Genomic DNA, 14,835 nt, shown 5'->3' with positions numbered 1-14,835 from the left:
AACCATGGTCGAGGATCCACATCGACTATGCGAGTCCTTTCCTGGGCAAAATATTTTTGGTGGTGGTGGATGTGTACTCCAAATGGATAGGATGTGTGATCATGTCATCCAGCACATCCACAGCCACCATTGAGAGCCTTTGTGCCATGTTCGCCACTCATGGTCTGCCCGACATCGTTGTGAGCGACAACGGATCGTGCTTCACGGGTTTGGAGTTTCAAGAGTTTATGGGACTCAATGGTATCAAGCACGTAATGTCAGCACCATTCAAACCCACGTCCAATGGTCAAGCGGAACGGGCCGTCCAAACCATCAAGCAGAGCCTGAAACGCATAACTCACGGTTCTTTGCAGACTCACTTGTCACACATACTGCTTAGTTACAGGACGAGACCCCACACACTTACCGGGGTGCCCCCGCTGAACTGTTGATGAAGAGAGGTCTCAAGACCAGGGTCTTGCTTGTCCACCCTGATCTTAACGATCACGTCAAAAACAGACGTCAACATCAGCAGTGGTATCATGATCGCACTGCCGTGTCATGCAACATCTCTATTAATGATCCTGTGTGTGTGCTAAATTATGGTCAAGGCCCCAAGTGGGTCACTGGCACTGTTACAGCCAAGGAGGGTACCAGGGTGCTTATTGTCAGGCTCACTAATGGGCAACCATGCAGGAGGCACATTGATCAGACGAAATTGCGGCACACAGACGAACCGGAACAGCTGGAAGAAGACACCATCAATGACAACCGATTCATATTCAGCCATCAGAAGACCCTGCTGTTGTCAATGAATCTGGACCCTCAATCCCCGACATGGACACTGCCACTCCCATTAGATCGGCTACCCAGCCTCAAGTCATGAATGACTCGGAAAGTGCACCCAGATCTGGAATTGAACTGAGACGATCAACTAGGGAGCGGAAAGCCCCGGACCGTCTCAATTTGTAAATAGGAGTGGAATGATGTAATGTATGTATGCCTGGGTTTACCTGCCACCAGGGGGAGCGACCGTCAGAGGTCATTGGGCCACCGACACACACGTGCAGCCCTTGTATATAAAGAAAGCCTCCATGTTTAATCCTCACTTTGAGAGCTAATAAAGTAGAGTCAGGTCGCACCTGATTGAGTTCATGGCACTAAGCCTATTGAGTTATTGCATACGCAACAATTCTCTTCAACCGCTTCCTGTGGTAGCGAGTTCCACATTCTCACCACTCTCTTGTTAAAGAAGTTTCTTCTGAATTCCCTATTGGATTTCTTGGTGACTATCTTATATTGATGACCTCTAGTTATGCTCTTCCCCACAAATGGAAACATTCTCTTTGTATCCACTCTATCAAAACCTTTCATAATTTTAAAGACCTCTATTAGGTCACCCCTCAGCCTTCTTTTTCCAGTGAAAGGAGACCCAGACTGTTCATCCTTTCCCAATGGGTTTTCCCTCGCATTTCTGGCATCATCCTTGGAAACCTTCTCTGCACCCTCTCCAGTGCCTCTATGTCTTTTTTTATAATATGGCGAGCAGAACTGTACGCAGTGCTCCAAGTGTGGTCTAACCTAAAATGGTGGCATTTAGGCATGGGGCTCAGCATCTCACAACAGAGAGACAGGACTCAGCGAGCTTGTAAGATTATGCTGCTAAATCAAGTGCTAGAAATTGCCCCCCCCCCCCCCCCCACCTCACCCAGTGAGAGGGAGAAAATTCAGCTATGGTTCTCAGAGGGGAGATGAGGAGAATATTTTTTAACACAGCGCGTTGTTATGATCTGGAATGTGCTGCTTGAAAAGGTGGTGTAAGCAGATTCCATAGTGATTTTCAAAAGGGAAACTGGATAACCATTTGCAGGGCTATGGGGAGAGAACAGGGCAAAGTGGGTCTAATTGGATAGTCCTTTCAAAGATAGATAGATTTTTGAACTATAGAGGAGTCAAGGATTATGGCGAACAGGTAGGAAAGTGGAGTTGAGGCCAGGATCAGATCAGCCATGATCTTATTGACTGGTGGAGCAGGCTCGAGGGGCCAAATGGCCGACTCCTGCTCCTATTCGTTAAAGAGCTGGCACAGCCATGATGGGCCAAATGGCCTCCTTCTGCACTGTCAGATTCCATATGGTTCTTTGATGGGGTACTGTGATAATTGTGGGAAGTCCCACAAACTCAAGCCTCTGGAGCGAAACACCTATTGAAGCAAAACGAGGCAAATGTATGGGTATGTTTGATGTTTTTGTGTGTGAGTTAGGCAATGTTTTACGTGGTTACTGTGTATAAAACTGCATTTTTACCGCCATGCTCTCAGATTACCGACAAAAACAAAATGAGGATTTCATCGGATGGCCTCCTCCTTTACCGCTTGTTTTATGGGTGGCCCTTTGCTGGCTGGGGTGAGTCAATGCACCAGGAGGGATGGGTTTCCATGGGGACAATGGGGATCGCATTTCTGCTGGAGCTACCTGACCTCTTGCTGCAACATCGGCGGAAGATCGGCAGACGCCCCAGTGAGTCCGTTTACGCCGATTGTCCAAACCCAGAAAGCTCCTACAGCTTGAGGGGAGGAGAGAATTCCAAATCTACACTACCCTTTGTGCAGATAAAAGTGCTTCCTGATTTTGCCTCTGAATGTTCTGCGTCTAATTTTCAGATAATGTCCCTGCTTCCCCTCCTCCTCCTCCTCCATTCCCCCACCAGAGGAATACGTTTCTCGATATCTAGCCCACAGATAAGCAGATCATTTCTAAACACCTCGATCAGAACACCCCTTCCAATCTTCTATACTCAAGGGGAATACAAGGCAGATTTATGCAACCTCTCCTCATAATTTAACCCTCTCAGCCCCGGTACACATGGCAAGAAAGTCACTGCCCTACAAAATACCATGCCCATTAATTTATATGTTTCAAGTCATGATGGCAAATTGTTAAAAATATAGTTTTAAAAAAATGAAGCCATAATGAAAGTAACATTAAAGCAGTGTGCAATAAAATCTGTATTTTTAAATGCTGTTATATTCTCTGCCTCTCCCTCCCTCCCTGCCTGTCAGGAGTGCGCTCAATTATTTATTGATGGGTGATGATCCTGTTGCTGTTACCTAGACGCCTGAAGCCAGAGAAAGGTGTCAGGGATCTGCTCCAACTTCGCTAGAATTAATCATTGTACAGCAAAAAAAAAAATCCAATTTAAAGATTGACTTTTAACGCAATATCTGTGGCTGGTTTTAACCCGGAGAGGCTATAAGGCGGCAGGGGTCTAGTTTTGATTATTTTCTCCTTTTCGCTTGGTCTCCTGGCATGTTTCCTTGGAAAGTCTTCAATGCACGGCGCCTTTCTCAGCAATGAAGTTTGCTGAGCATCTGTCGGCGCACCTAACGCCGGAATGGAGGAAGCAGTACATCGAATACGAGGTGGGGGCTGAACACTCGTTATTGTTTCGCTTAAATTGTGGCTAAACCAGACCGTGCCGTCGTAGTCAAGGCGAACCTCGTTTATTATTTCGTTGTGTCAGTGAAAGTGAGAGGTGGAACTGAAGAAATCCACTCGTAGAAATTGACCCACACCTCAAACGTTGGGCAGGGCAATGTGGAGGGTTAGTGTGTGTTGGCGACCTGTTAACTAATCTGTGTTATATTCAGACTTTTAACATAAATCGTAACTTTATTCTTATTTTTACTCCCATCGACGATTTCTTAAGAGCTTGGTCAAACTCTGTCAGATTTAATTATATCTTTAAAAAAAAAATCATCATTAAATTATTTTTTGTGTGTATATGTGGGATTGCATAGTCAATTGCCTGGAGCTTAGCAGTAAGAGCTGACATTCGGGGCAAGTGTTGAAGATGATGCATTAGGGAGAATGAGTGAAGATGCGAGCAGCTCTGTTGTTTTCCGGTCAGAAGGTTGTCCCAATTCCAGGACACCAGCGCATAATCTAAGCTAACGCTCCAGTGCAATGAGGTGCTGCTTTGTTAAGAGGTCCTGTTCCTCAGGGAGGCTCAGCCAGGTCTCATTCTGTCGGGGTAGACTTTAAAGCTCCCCATGGTATTGAGCAGATCAGATCAGGGTGTCCTGATAGATGAACTCAAGTCAATTCATCTCACTGCTGTTTGCTGTGTGCAAAATGGCGTCTGTGCTTGTTTGCAATAACAACAGCTGTTTGGAGGAAGAAGGGGGAGGACCAATGGCTGGACGGATGCCAGGCAGGTTAACAGTGCTCATCCGCCGAAACCCGGCACGGAACGAGGCCATTTCGGCCCATCCTGTCCGCGCCGGCCGACAAAGAGCTATCCAGCCTAATCCCACTTTCCAGCTCTTGGTCCGTAGCCCTGTAGGTTACGGCACTTCAAGTGCACATCCAAGTGCTTTTTAAATGTGATGAGTGTTTCTGCCTCTGCCACCCTTTCAGGCAGTGATTTCCAGACCCCCATCACCTCCACAACAGTGACTACACTCCAAAAGTACTTCATTGGCAGTAAAGCACTTTGAGACGCCCGGTGGTCATGAAAGATGCTATATAAATCCAAGTCTTTTCTTTCATTTCTGGGTGAAAACATTCCTCCTCAAATCCCCTCTAAACCTCCGGCCAATTATTTTAAATCTATGCCCCCTGGATGTTGACACCTCTGCTAAGGGAAACAGGTCCTTCCTATCCACTCTATCTAGGCCCCTCATAATTTTATACACCACAATCAGGTCTCCCCTCAGCCTCCTCTGTTCCAAAGAAAACAAACCCAGCCTATCCAATCTTTCCTCATCGCTAAAGTTCTCCAGTCCAGGCAACATCCTCGAGGCAGAGGTGCGCATTTGGCTCCCTTGAGCAGAGGGTGAGTGTGCGTGGAGGCTCCCTATTGCTAAAGGAAAGTGGCACAACAGACCAGATGGCACACATCAGACATGCGAAAGGCCTGACTGACTGACCGCGGTGCTGGATGCTTCCACAGGAGCACCCCCGATCACACGTCTGTCACGGTTTCCGCGGTACAGTCCCCGCCACTCACACGGTCCCCGCTTCTCCCAGACAGCCGCCTATACTGGGGAAATGGCACTAACCATAGGCGTCAGTTACAAAGGCACAGCTTAAACCATGTTAAATAGGCCAGCTAGTTCAGGCAGTTCAAGAAGCTGTTCCGGGGGGGAATCACCTTCCATCCGACCTTCCACCTGCAGTGTTGTTTTACTGCATTTTGTACGTCCCTGATTTTAATCTATCCACCACTGGCGGCCCTGCCTTCAGCTTCCTGGGCCCCAAGCTCTGGAACTCCCTCCCTAAACCTCTCTCTCCTCCTTTAAGACGCTTCTTAAATCCTACCTCTTTGACCAAGCTGCTAATCACCTGTCCGAATATCTCCTTATGTGGCTCAGTGTCAAATTTTGTATGTTAACGCGCCTTGGAAAGTTTTACTACCTTAAGGGTGCTATATAAATGCAAGTTGTTGTTGTTTATTTCAATCACCCCCTTATTAAGTGTTAATTCCTGAAACAACATTCTCAAGCCCGGCGGCAATAGTTCAGGAACTTTGAAATTGATCAGGGCAATCTGCAGGCAACAATCACCACACTCTAGCTGTTACTATAACAGAAGCTGATGATTATACAGACAAAGAAACAGATGTAAATTTAGCAAATTCCCATTTCATTTTATTATTTAAATCCATAAAATTTAATTTTTATTACACAGAATTTACAGCACAGGAATGGGTCATTCAGCCCAACCGGTCCATGTCGGTGTTTATGCTCCACACGAGCCTCCTCCCACCCTATCGGCATATCCTTCAATTCCTTTCTCCCTCATATACGTATCCAGCTTCCCCTTAAATGCATCTACTCTATTCGCCTCAACCATTCCCTGTGGTAACGAGTTCTACATTCTAACCGCTCTCTGGCTAAAGAAGTTGAATTCCTTATTGGATTTATTAGTGACTATCTTATATTTATGGCCCCTAGTTTAGGATTCCCCACAAGTGGAAACATCTCTACATCTACCCTATCAAACCCCTTCATAATTTTAAAGACCTCTGTTCGGTCACTCCTCAACCTTTGCTTTTCCTGAGAAAAGAGGCCCAGCCTGTTCAGGAGAGGTACAACCTCTCCTTTCTGGTAACATCCTTGTAAATCTTTCCTGCATCGTCTCCAGTGCCTCTATATCTTTTTTTTGTAATATGGAGACCAGAACTGTAAGCGGCACTCCAAGTGTGGTCCAACCAATGTTCTATATAAGTTTAAAATAGAAATAGAACATGAAGGAAACAAGTCAGCAGGTCTGGCAGCATCTATAGAGAGAGAAGCAGAGTTAGCATTTTCAGGACCATGACCTTTCACTGGCACTCCTGTATAAGTGGTTCCGCTGAGTGGAATTATTTTTTGATGACAATAGGATGAAGAGGCAGCAGCAATTCAAATTTTTCTGTTTGTGACTTTCCCATTTTTAAGGACACTAATAGGGACTCCGATGGACAAACCATCCATCACATAAGAACATAAGAATTAGGAGCAGGAGTAGGCCATTCGGCCCCTCGAGCCTGCTCCGCCATTCAATAAAATCATGGCTGATCTTCTACCTCAACTCCACTTTCCTGCGCTCTCCCCATATCCCTTGATTCCCTTAATATCCAAAAACCTATCTATCTCTGTCTTGAATATACTCAAAGACTGAGCCTCCACAGCCCTCTGGGGCAGAGAATTCCAAAGATTCACCATCCTCTGAGTGAAGAAATTTCTCCTCATCTCAGTCCTAAATGGCCAACCCCTTATTCTGAGACTGTGACCCCTGGTTCTAGACTCCCCAACCAGGGGGAAACATCCTCCCTGCATCTACCCTGTCAAGCCCTGTAAGAATTTTGTATGTTTCAATGAGGCCTAGTCTACTCAGTCTCTCCTCAGAGGACAATTCCCTCCATCCCAGGAATCAATCTGGTGAGCCTTTGTTGCATTCCCTTTATGGCAAGTATATATTTCCTTAGGTAAGGAGACCAAAACTGTACACAATACTCCACATTGGCACGAACGTGCCCGTTATGTGCAGTCGGGACTGTAGTGCATGACAGAAGGCATGCCAGGGTGATCAGCAGCCAGCATAGCCTGCTTAGCTACGACCACCAAGATGCCATCTACCATAACTGCAGGCTGTGCCACCTACCTCTAGGTGATTGTCTTCACCAGGCCAACGGGTGAGCGGCTGTGCCACTGGCTGTAAGGGCCTCTGCGGCTAATATGGTCGACACAAACATGGTGACAGTGCCAGTTAGCTGTAAGCAGAATTGCACCAGGCCTGACTCCAGGTATGTTAAAATTATGATGTGTGGGGCAAAAAGTAACATTCCCGCCACACAAGTGCCAGGCCATGACTATCTCCAATAAGCAAGAGTCTAACCACCGCCCCATGGTATTCAACGGCATTACCATCGCCGAATCCCCCACCTTCAACATCCTGGGGGTCACCATTGGCCAGAAACTTAACTGGACCAGCCACATAAATACTGTGGCAACAAGAGCAGGTCAGAGGCTGGGTATTGTGTGGTGAGTGTCTCATCTCCTGACTCCCCAAAGCCTTTCCACCATCTACAAGGCACAAGTCAGGAGTGTGATGGAATACTCTACACTTGCCTGGATGAGTGCAGCTCCAACAACACTCAAGAAGCTCAACACCATCCAGGATAAAGCAGCCCGCTTGATCAGCACCCCATCCACCACCTTAAACACTCACTCCCTCCACCGTGCACCGCGGACTGTGGCTGCAATGTCTACCATCTACAAGATGCACTGCAACAACTTGCCACGGCTTCTTCGGTAGCACTTCCCAAACCCACGGCCACCACCGCCGAGAAGGACAAGTGCATGGGAGTACCACCACCTGCAAATTCCCCTCCAAATGTATCTATGCTATTTGCCTCAACTATTCCCGACAGTAGCGAGTTCCACATTCCCACCACTCTCTGGGTAAAGAAGTTTCTCCTAAATTCACTATTGGATTTATTAGTGACTTATATTCATAGCCCCTCGTTCTGGTCAACCCCTGCAAGTGGAAACATCTTCTCTACACCGACCCTATCGAACCCTTTCATCGTCTTAAACAACAACAACAACTTGTATTTATATAGCACCTTTAACATATTAAAATGTCCCAAGGCGCTTCACAGGAGTATCTTGTGATAAAAATTCGACACCGAGCCACATAAGTAGAAATTAGCGCAGGTGACCAAAAGCTTGGTCAAAGAGGTGTGTTTTTAAGGAGCATCTTGAAGGAGGAAAGAGAGGTAGAGAGGCAGAGAGGTTTAGGGAGGAAGTTCCAGAGCTTGGGGCTTAGGCAACAGAAGGCACGGCCACCAAAGGATGAGCGATTACAATCAGGGATGCTCAGGAGGGCAGAATTAGAGGAATGCAGACACCTCGGGAGGATGGGGGGGGCGGGGGTTGTGGGGCTGGAGGAGATTACAGAGATAGGGAGGGACGAGGCCATGGAGGGATTTGAAAATAAGGATGAGAATTTTGAAATCGAGGTGTTGCTTAACCGGAAGCCAATGTAGGTCAGTGAGCACAGGGGTGATGGGTGAGCGGGACTTGTTGCAAGTTAGGACACGGGCAGCCGAGTTTTGGATCTCTCTATTAGCTCACCTCTCAGCCTTTGCTTTTCTAGAGAACGGAGCCCCAGCCTGTTATTTAGGGATACATCGATGCCTCACAAACATTGTCCCTTTTATTGAAACAATTGTTTTCAAGTACATGTTTTCGACTTTTTAAAGAATCTTTTACAATGAAATGGATTGTAGACACACCAGGGTGTAGCCAGCCACTTTAAGCCGGTGTCCGGGTGGCAGATGTGTGTGTAAAACACAAGGACACTCTCTCCGTTCTGTTTATCATTGTGTGTAATGACCATTGACGAAAATATTTGTATTAGATTTTTTTTTGCACATGCTCTCTTCCATGATACTGTCTTCCGTGGTGACCTTGCATGAATCCAAGGACTAATGCTGGGCTGGCAAGCAGCCGTGGAGTTTGTCAGGGCCTGGGCCTCCTGCGATGATAGAAGCATGGATTGATTTCATAGGGAGGTTCCACAAGATCGATTTAGACGAAAATAGCCTTTTAGCCCATTTGATCTCATCCTTCAAGAATACCACCAGCATCGACCTCCTAATAGCTATTTCGCATGTTCGCCTGCATCAGCAAACAGGGCCTCAGTTTCGCATCTCATTCAAAGGGAAGGTCCCAAGACACAGCAGTGATACGTCAGCCAAGATTCCACCATCTACAAGGCACAAGTCGGGAGTGTGATGGAATACTCTCCACTTGCCTGGATGAGTGCAGCTCCAACAACACTCAAGATGCTCAACACCATCCAGGACAAAGCAGCCCGCTTGATCGGCATGCTACCCACCACCTTCAACACTCACTCCTTCCACCACCGGCGCCCCCTGGCTGCAGTGTGTACCATCTACAAGAGGCACTGCAGCAACTCGCCAAGGCTTCTTCGGCAGCACCTCCCAAACCCGCCACCTTTACCACCTAGAAGGACAAGTGCAGCAGGCACATGGGAACACCGCCGCCTGCAAGTTCCCCTCCAAGTCACACACCATCCTGACTTGGAAGTATATCAGCCGTTCCTTCATCGTCGCTGGATCAACATCCTGGAACTCCTTCCCTAACAGCACTGTGGGAGCACCTTCACCACACGGACTGCATCGGTTCAAGAAGGAGGCTCACCACCACCTGCTCATGGGCAATTAGAAATGGGCGATAAATGCCAGCCTTGCCAGCGATGCCCACATCCCATAACGAATAAGAAAAATAAAGATTATGCAATTGGGTCCCAGTGAGTTTGAACCCTCAAACGTCTGGCGAATTCTACTCACTAGGTCAACCTAACGCTAATCATAGGGTGACGTCCAAGGAGGTTAGGCCAGCATCCTCCGGCTGACAGGAGAATATTCATCATTAGAAATGGGAAGGCACTACAGCAACTGAGAGATCAGAGAATCTTACAGCACAGAAGGAGGCACAAAAGACGGCACCTCCGACAGTGGAGCACTCCCTCAGCGCTGCACTGGAGTGCCGGCCTAGATTTTTGTGGGGCTTGAGCAACCAACCAATACAATAGCAAAATACTGCGGATGCTGGAAATCTGAGCTAAACAACAGACAATGCTGGATAATACTCAGCAGGTCAGGCAGCATCTGCGGAGAGAGAAACAGAGTCAATGTTTCAGGTCGATGACCCTTCGTCAGAACCTTCTGACTCAGAGGCAAGAGTGCTGCCCACTGAGCCGGAGCTGACACACAGGGCAATGCTGCCTTATTTCTTCCCTATTCCAGGTTAGATCTCCCAAAACAGTTTATAAAGCCCCGTGCACTCTGACTGTAGCATCCGACATCATCAGCAGCATGGAACGAAAAGAAAGACTTGCATTTCTATAGCACCTTTCATGACCACAGGACGTCTCAAAACGGCTTTACAACCCATGAAGTACTTTTGGAGTGTAGTCACTCACAGTTGTAATTTATATTTTTAATTGTTTTTTAATGTAGGAAACGCGGCAGCCAATTTGTGCACATGCAAGCTCCCACAAATGGCAATGTGATATTGAACAGATAATCTGTTTTAGTGATGTTGATTGAGGGATAAATATTGGGCCCCGGACACTGGGGATAACCTCCTCTGCTCTTCTTCGAAATAGTGCCGCGGGATATTATACGTCCACCTGAGAGGGCAGACGGTTTAACTCACTGGGGCCCCGAGTGCATAATCTTTATTTTTCTTATTCGTTCCGGGATGTGGGCATCGCTGGTAAGGCCTCGGTTTAATGTCTCAGCCGAAAGACGGCACCCTCCGACAGTGCAGCGCTTCCTCAGCACTACACTGGGAGAGTCAGCCTGGATTTTCGTGCTCAAGCCCCCAGAGTGGGACTCGAACCCGCAACCTTCGGCATCACAAGGACCTACGCGCAGAACATGCTGCCAGTTTAGTGCAGTTATACTGATGTTCTTCCACCAGTGAGACATGATGAACTGCATCACTCTTAAGGTAGAAACCAGCAGTATAACTAAGGGTTGGGGTGGCCTTAAGTGCCCCCTGCCCTCCCTCCGCCCCATTCCACCCACGCCATGGTCTGGCATGATACTGTGTGGCTATATTTTTATGCTGTATATTTTTCTATTGAACAGGCTCTGAAGAAGATACTGCACATGGCCCAGCACCAGGCCCCAACACCAGAAGGTAAGATGCGATTGGGGCTATTATGGGATGGAACCGCAGCAGCCCCCATCACAGATGCAGCTTCCGCTAACCTGAATAGAGTATCCTGACTCGCACCTGGCATTGCGCCAACCTCTACTCACAGTCCGTAACCAGGGCATTAATATTTAACGCTGAAATATGATTTAATTTATAATGAAAGAGGCTTTAGCTTCAAGCTGGTTCCAAATCTGAAACAGATGCTGTAGTGTTTAATATGATTGAAAAGTTTTTTTTTCACCAAATATTTATGGCACAGGACTGCACAACACACTTTGAGAGATGTTTGGGGCCTAAGCTCTGAAATTCTCCATCTAAATTTTTTTTTTAAATTTCAAAATATACTTTATTCATATAAAAATTTGTACAGTCCATTCAAAAGCAGTTCAGTCCATTTGGCTGCGGTCAGCAATCCCATACACTACATTTGGGTACTGACGGCAGTTCCGTCCGATACATTTCCCTGCTTTTCAGTTCAAGTACAATTCGATACAATACGGGATACATTGTAGTACATTCAACAAGTTACATTACATGTGTCACTATACAGTACACGGAATGGGTGACGGTGCATTTACATTTTTCTTTTCGACGTGCATTACGAAACAGACCTTGCATTGTACATGGCACTACATAGGTGTTTACTGATCATGGTGCTCCATGTACACAAAAAAAAGTTACAAGTACGGCCCGAGGGGAGTTTTGTACTGATTCCTGCCCCCGGGTTTACAGTGGCAGAAGGGCTTTAAACTGTGGCCCTTCCCCACCGTGCCTTTGCGGAGACTGCACCAATTTTAAGTGCGTCCCTCATCACGTAATCCTGGATCTTGGATTGCGCCAGTCTGCAACACGCAGACGTGGACATCTCCTTGCTCTGGAAGACCAGCAAGTTTCAGCAAGACCAAAGAGCGTCTTTGACTGAGTTGATGGCCCTCCAGCAGCAGGTGATGTCTGTCTCGGCGTGTGTCCCTGGGAACAGCCCGTAGAGCACAGAGTCCTGTGTTACGGAGCTGCTCGGGATGAACCCCGACAGCAACCACTGCATCTCTTTCCAAACCTGCGTTGCAAAGGGGCAGTCCTGAAGGAGATGGGTGACAGTCTCGTCCACCCCACAGCCGACTCGGGGGCACCGTGCCGTGTTGATGATACGTCGGCTGTGCATGAACGCTCTGACGGGTAAGGCCTTCCTCAACGCCAACCAAGCTACATCTTGGTGCTTGTGTGTGAGCTTTGGCGATGAGACATTCTGCCAAACGAGTTCGACAGTCTGCTCAGGGAACCACCCGACAGGGTCCACCCTCTCCTTCTTTCGGAGGGCGTCCAGGACCTTACGTGCTGACCACTGTTTTATGGCCTTGTGGTCAAAGGGGTTTGTTGTGAAAAACTTTTCCACGAAGGACAGGTGGACAGGCATGGTCCAGCTGGTGGGGGCGTTTCGCAGCAGCATGGCCAGGCCCATCCTTCGCAACACCGGGGACAGGTAGAACCTCAGCACGTAGTGACACTTGGTGTTTGTGTACCGGGGGGTCTGTGCACAGCTTGATGCAGCCGCACACAAAGGTGGCCATCAGGATGAGGGCCACGTTCGGAACGTCCTTTCCTCCACTGTCCAGAGATTGGTACATTGTGTCTCTGCGGACACGGTCCATTTTGGACCTCCAGACAAAGTGGAAGACGGCCCGGGTGACTGCCGCGGCACAGGAGCGAGAGATGGGCCAGACCTGTGCCACGTGCAGCAACCCCGAGAGCACCTCACTCCTGATGACCAGGTTCTTTCCTGCCAATGGAGAGGAAGCGCAGCTTCCACCATCCCAATTTTTGCTTCTCTTTGGCGATACGTTCTTCCCAGTTTTTGGCGCACGCCCCGTCCGCTCCGAACCATATTCCCAACACCTTCATCTAAACTTCTCCACCTCTCCTGTCCTTTAAGATCCTCCTTATAACCTGCCCTTTTTCATCAAATGTTTGGTCACCTCTTCGAATGTGTCCCTTCTTTGGCTCGGTGTCCAATTTGTGTCCGATTGTGTTCTTGGGAAACGCCTACATTAAAGGTGTTCTAGAAATGCAAGTTGTTTTTGTGAAAGGGGTAATATAAACGATAGTTGCTGTTGTGCTTACCTTGACTTTCAATCATGTTGATAAAATATGGGTCAGTGATGAATAATTAATCTTCTGACTGTGTTCCCATCAGGCAATGGTGGTGCTGGAGGATTTAATTAATAATCACGTTGTATTCGGGTTGAAATATGAAATCATTCTTTCACATCAATAATTTAACACGGCCAAATGATGTCCCACATTTTGCAAACTCACTTTCAAACTCACCTGTACACAACTGCGGAAATGGTATTTAAAAGCCCACTATGTTTTGTGAGAGGCGCGAGTTCGGGGCCAGAAGAGGCGTGGGCCCAGGGGCAACATGGGCCAGCAGAGCAGGTCTCCAGTCATCTTGGTTAATCCTTGCCACTGGACCAAGACCTGGCTCTGTCAAGCCCGTGTGGTGACTGGTGTCTTCCACCCTTCAGGATGTAGTTCAAGAACTGGAATATTAGGTCCTTCATTGAAACAGCTGTGAACTCATCCTTTTTTGGTGTGAAAGCAAGTCATCCTCGATTCAAGGGACTGCCTATGATGATAATGATGAGGTGTTGTGTCAGTATGAGCACACCTGTAGGAGTGTTTGGTGCAAGCAGTATTTATTAAAATGAAACTGAAACATTAAAGCTTAGCACCAGACAAGAGCCTGGATGATCTTTCTATAAAGAACTGCTGGAAGGACATACTTATTTCAAGAAAATTAAACCCATGGAATTGCCTTATCGAGATTTTATTGTCTTAAATAGTGCGCAAAACACTTACAGCACCTCCCAGACCCATGACCTCTACCACCTAGAAGGATAAAGGCAGCAGGCGCATGGGAACACCACCAAATCCAGGTTTCCCTCCAAGTCACACACCTTCCCGACTTGGAAATATATCGGCCGTTCCTTCATCGTCGCCTGGGCAAAATCCTGGAACTCCCTCCCTAACGGCACTGTGGGAGTACCTTCACCACACGAACTGCAGCGGTTCAAGGCGGCGGTTTCTCAAGGGGCAATTGGGGAAGGGCAATAAATGCCGGCCTTGCCAGCAACATCCACATATGGAGAATTTTTTTTTTTTTTAACCTTGACAAAATGACACACCATCATTTTACGTTAATGTTTTTGCAGTGGTTCTGCAGCATTCAGTGGGTCACCCTGTTGAATGTGGGTCTTTAGATGGCAGCAGTAAGCTACCTGGGATGTAGCTGATGACGTCTTTCAAAACTTTGATGGTGTTTTTTAAGATCTATCTGTTTTCTTTGGTGTCTGTCCAGTCCAGCAAGTGAGAAGAGGTCCAATTCCAACCCCTTCAAATATATCACTGGATCCTGAAACAGGTTTGGTGACAGGTTGTAGCTCTGTTGCAAATAACACGTTGAAGTTAAAAGGGAAATAAAGCCACAACAGAAGCTGGGAGTTTACAGCACAGAAGGAGGCCATTGGGCCCATTGTGTATGCGTGTGTGGAACTATAGCTTAGAAGAATGAGGGGTGCCCTTATTGAAACGTACAAGATTCTGAGGGGGCTTGA

General features: G+C 47.4%; 1 protein-coding gene across 1 annotated transcript in view; it reads left to right on the top strand.

Annotated features, from left to right (window-relative positions):
• The first annotated feature begins 3,331 nt into the window (after nt 1-3,331).
• Nucleotides 3,332-14,835, top strand: part of LOC139233085 (xenotropic and polytropic retrovirus receptor 1 homolog) — a 133,884-nt gene continuing 122,380 nt past the window's right edge. The window contains exons 1-2 of the mRNA XM_070863604.1: nt 3,332-3,400; nt 11,152-11,203. Coding sequence (XP_070719705.1) covers nt 3,332-3,400; nt 11,152-11,203 — 121 coding nt within the window. The remainder of the gene's footprint in view (nt 3,401-11,151; nt 11,204-14,835) is intronic.

This window comes from Pristiophorus japonicus, chromosome 20, assembly GCF_044704955.1.
Source record: "Pristiophorus japonicus isolate sPriJap1 chromosome 20, sPriJap1.hap1, whole genome shotgun sequence".
In the NCBI taxonomy this organism is placed as follows: domain Eukaryota; kingdom Metazoa; phylum Chordata; class Chondrichthyes; family Pristiophoridae; genus Pristiophorus; species Pristiophorus japonicus.
The sequence above is the reverse complement of the archived record's forward strand: the minus strand, read 5'-3'. Positions and strand labels throughout refer to the sequence as shown.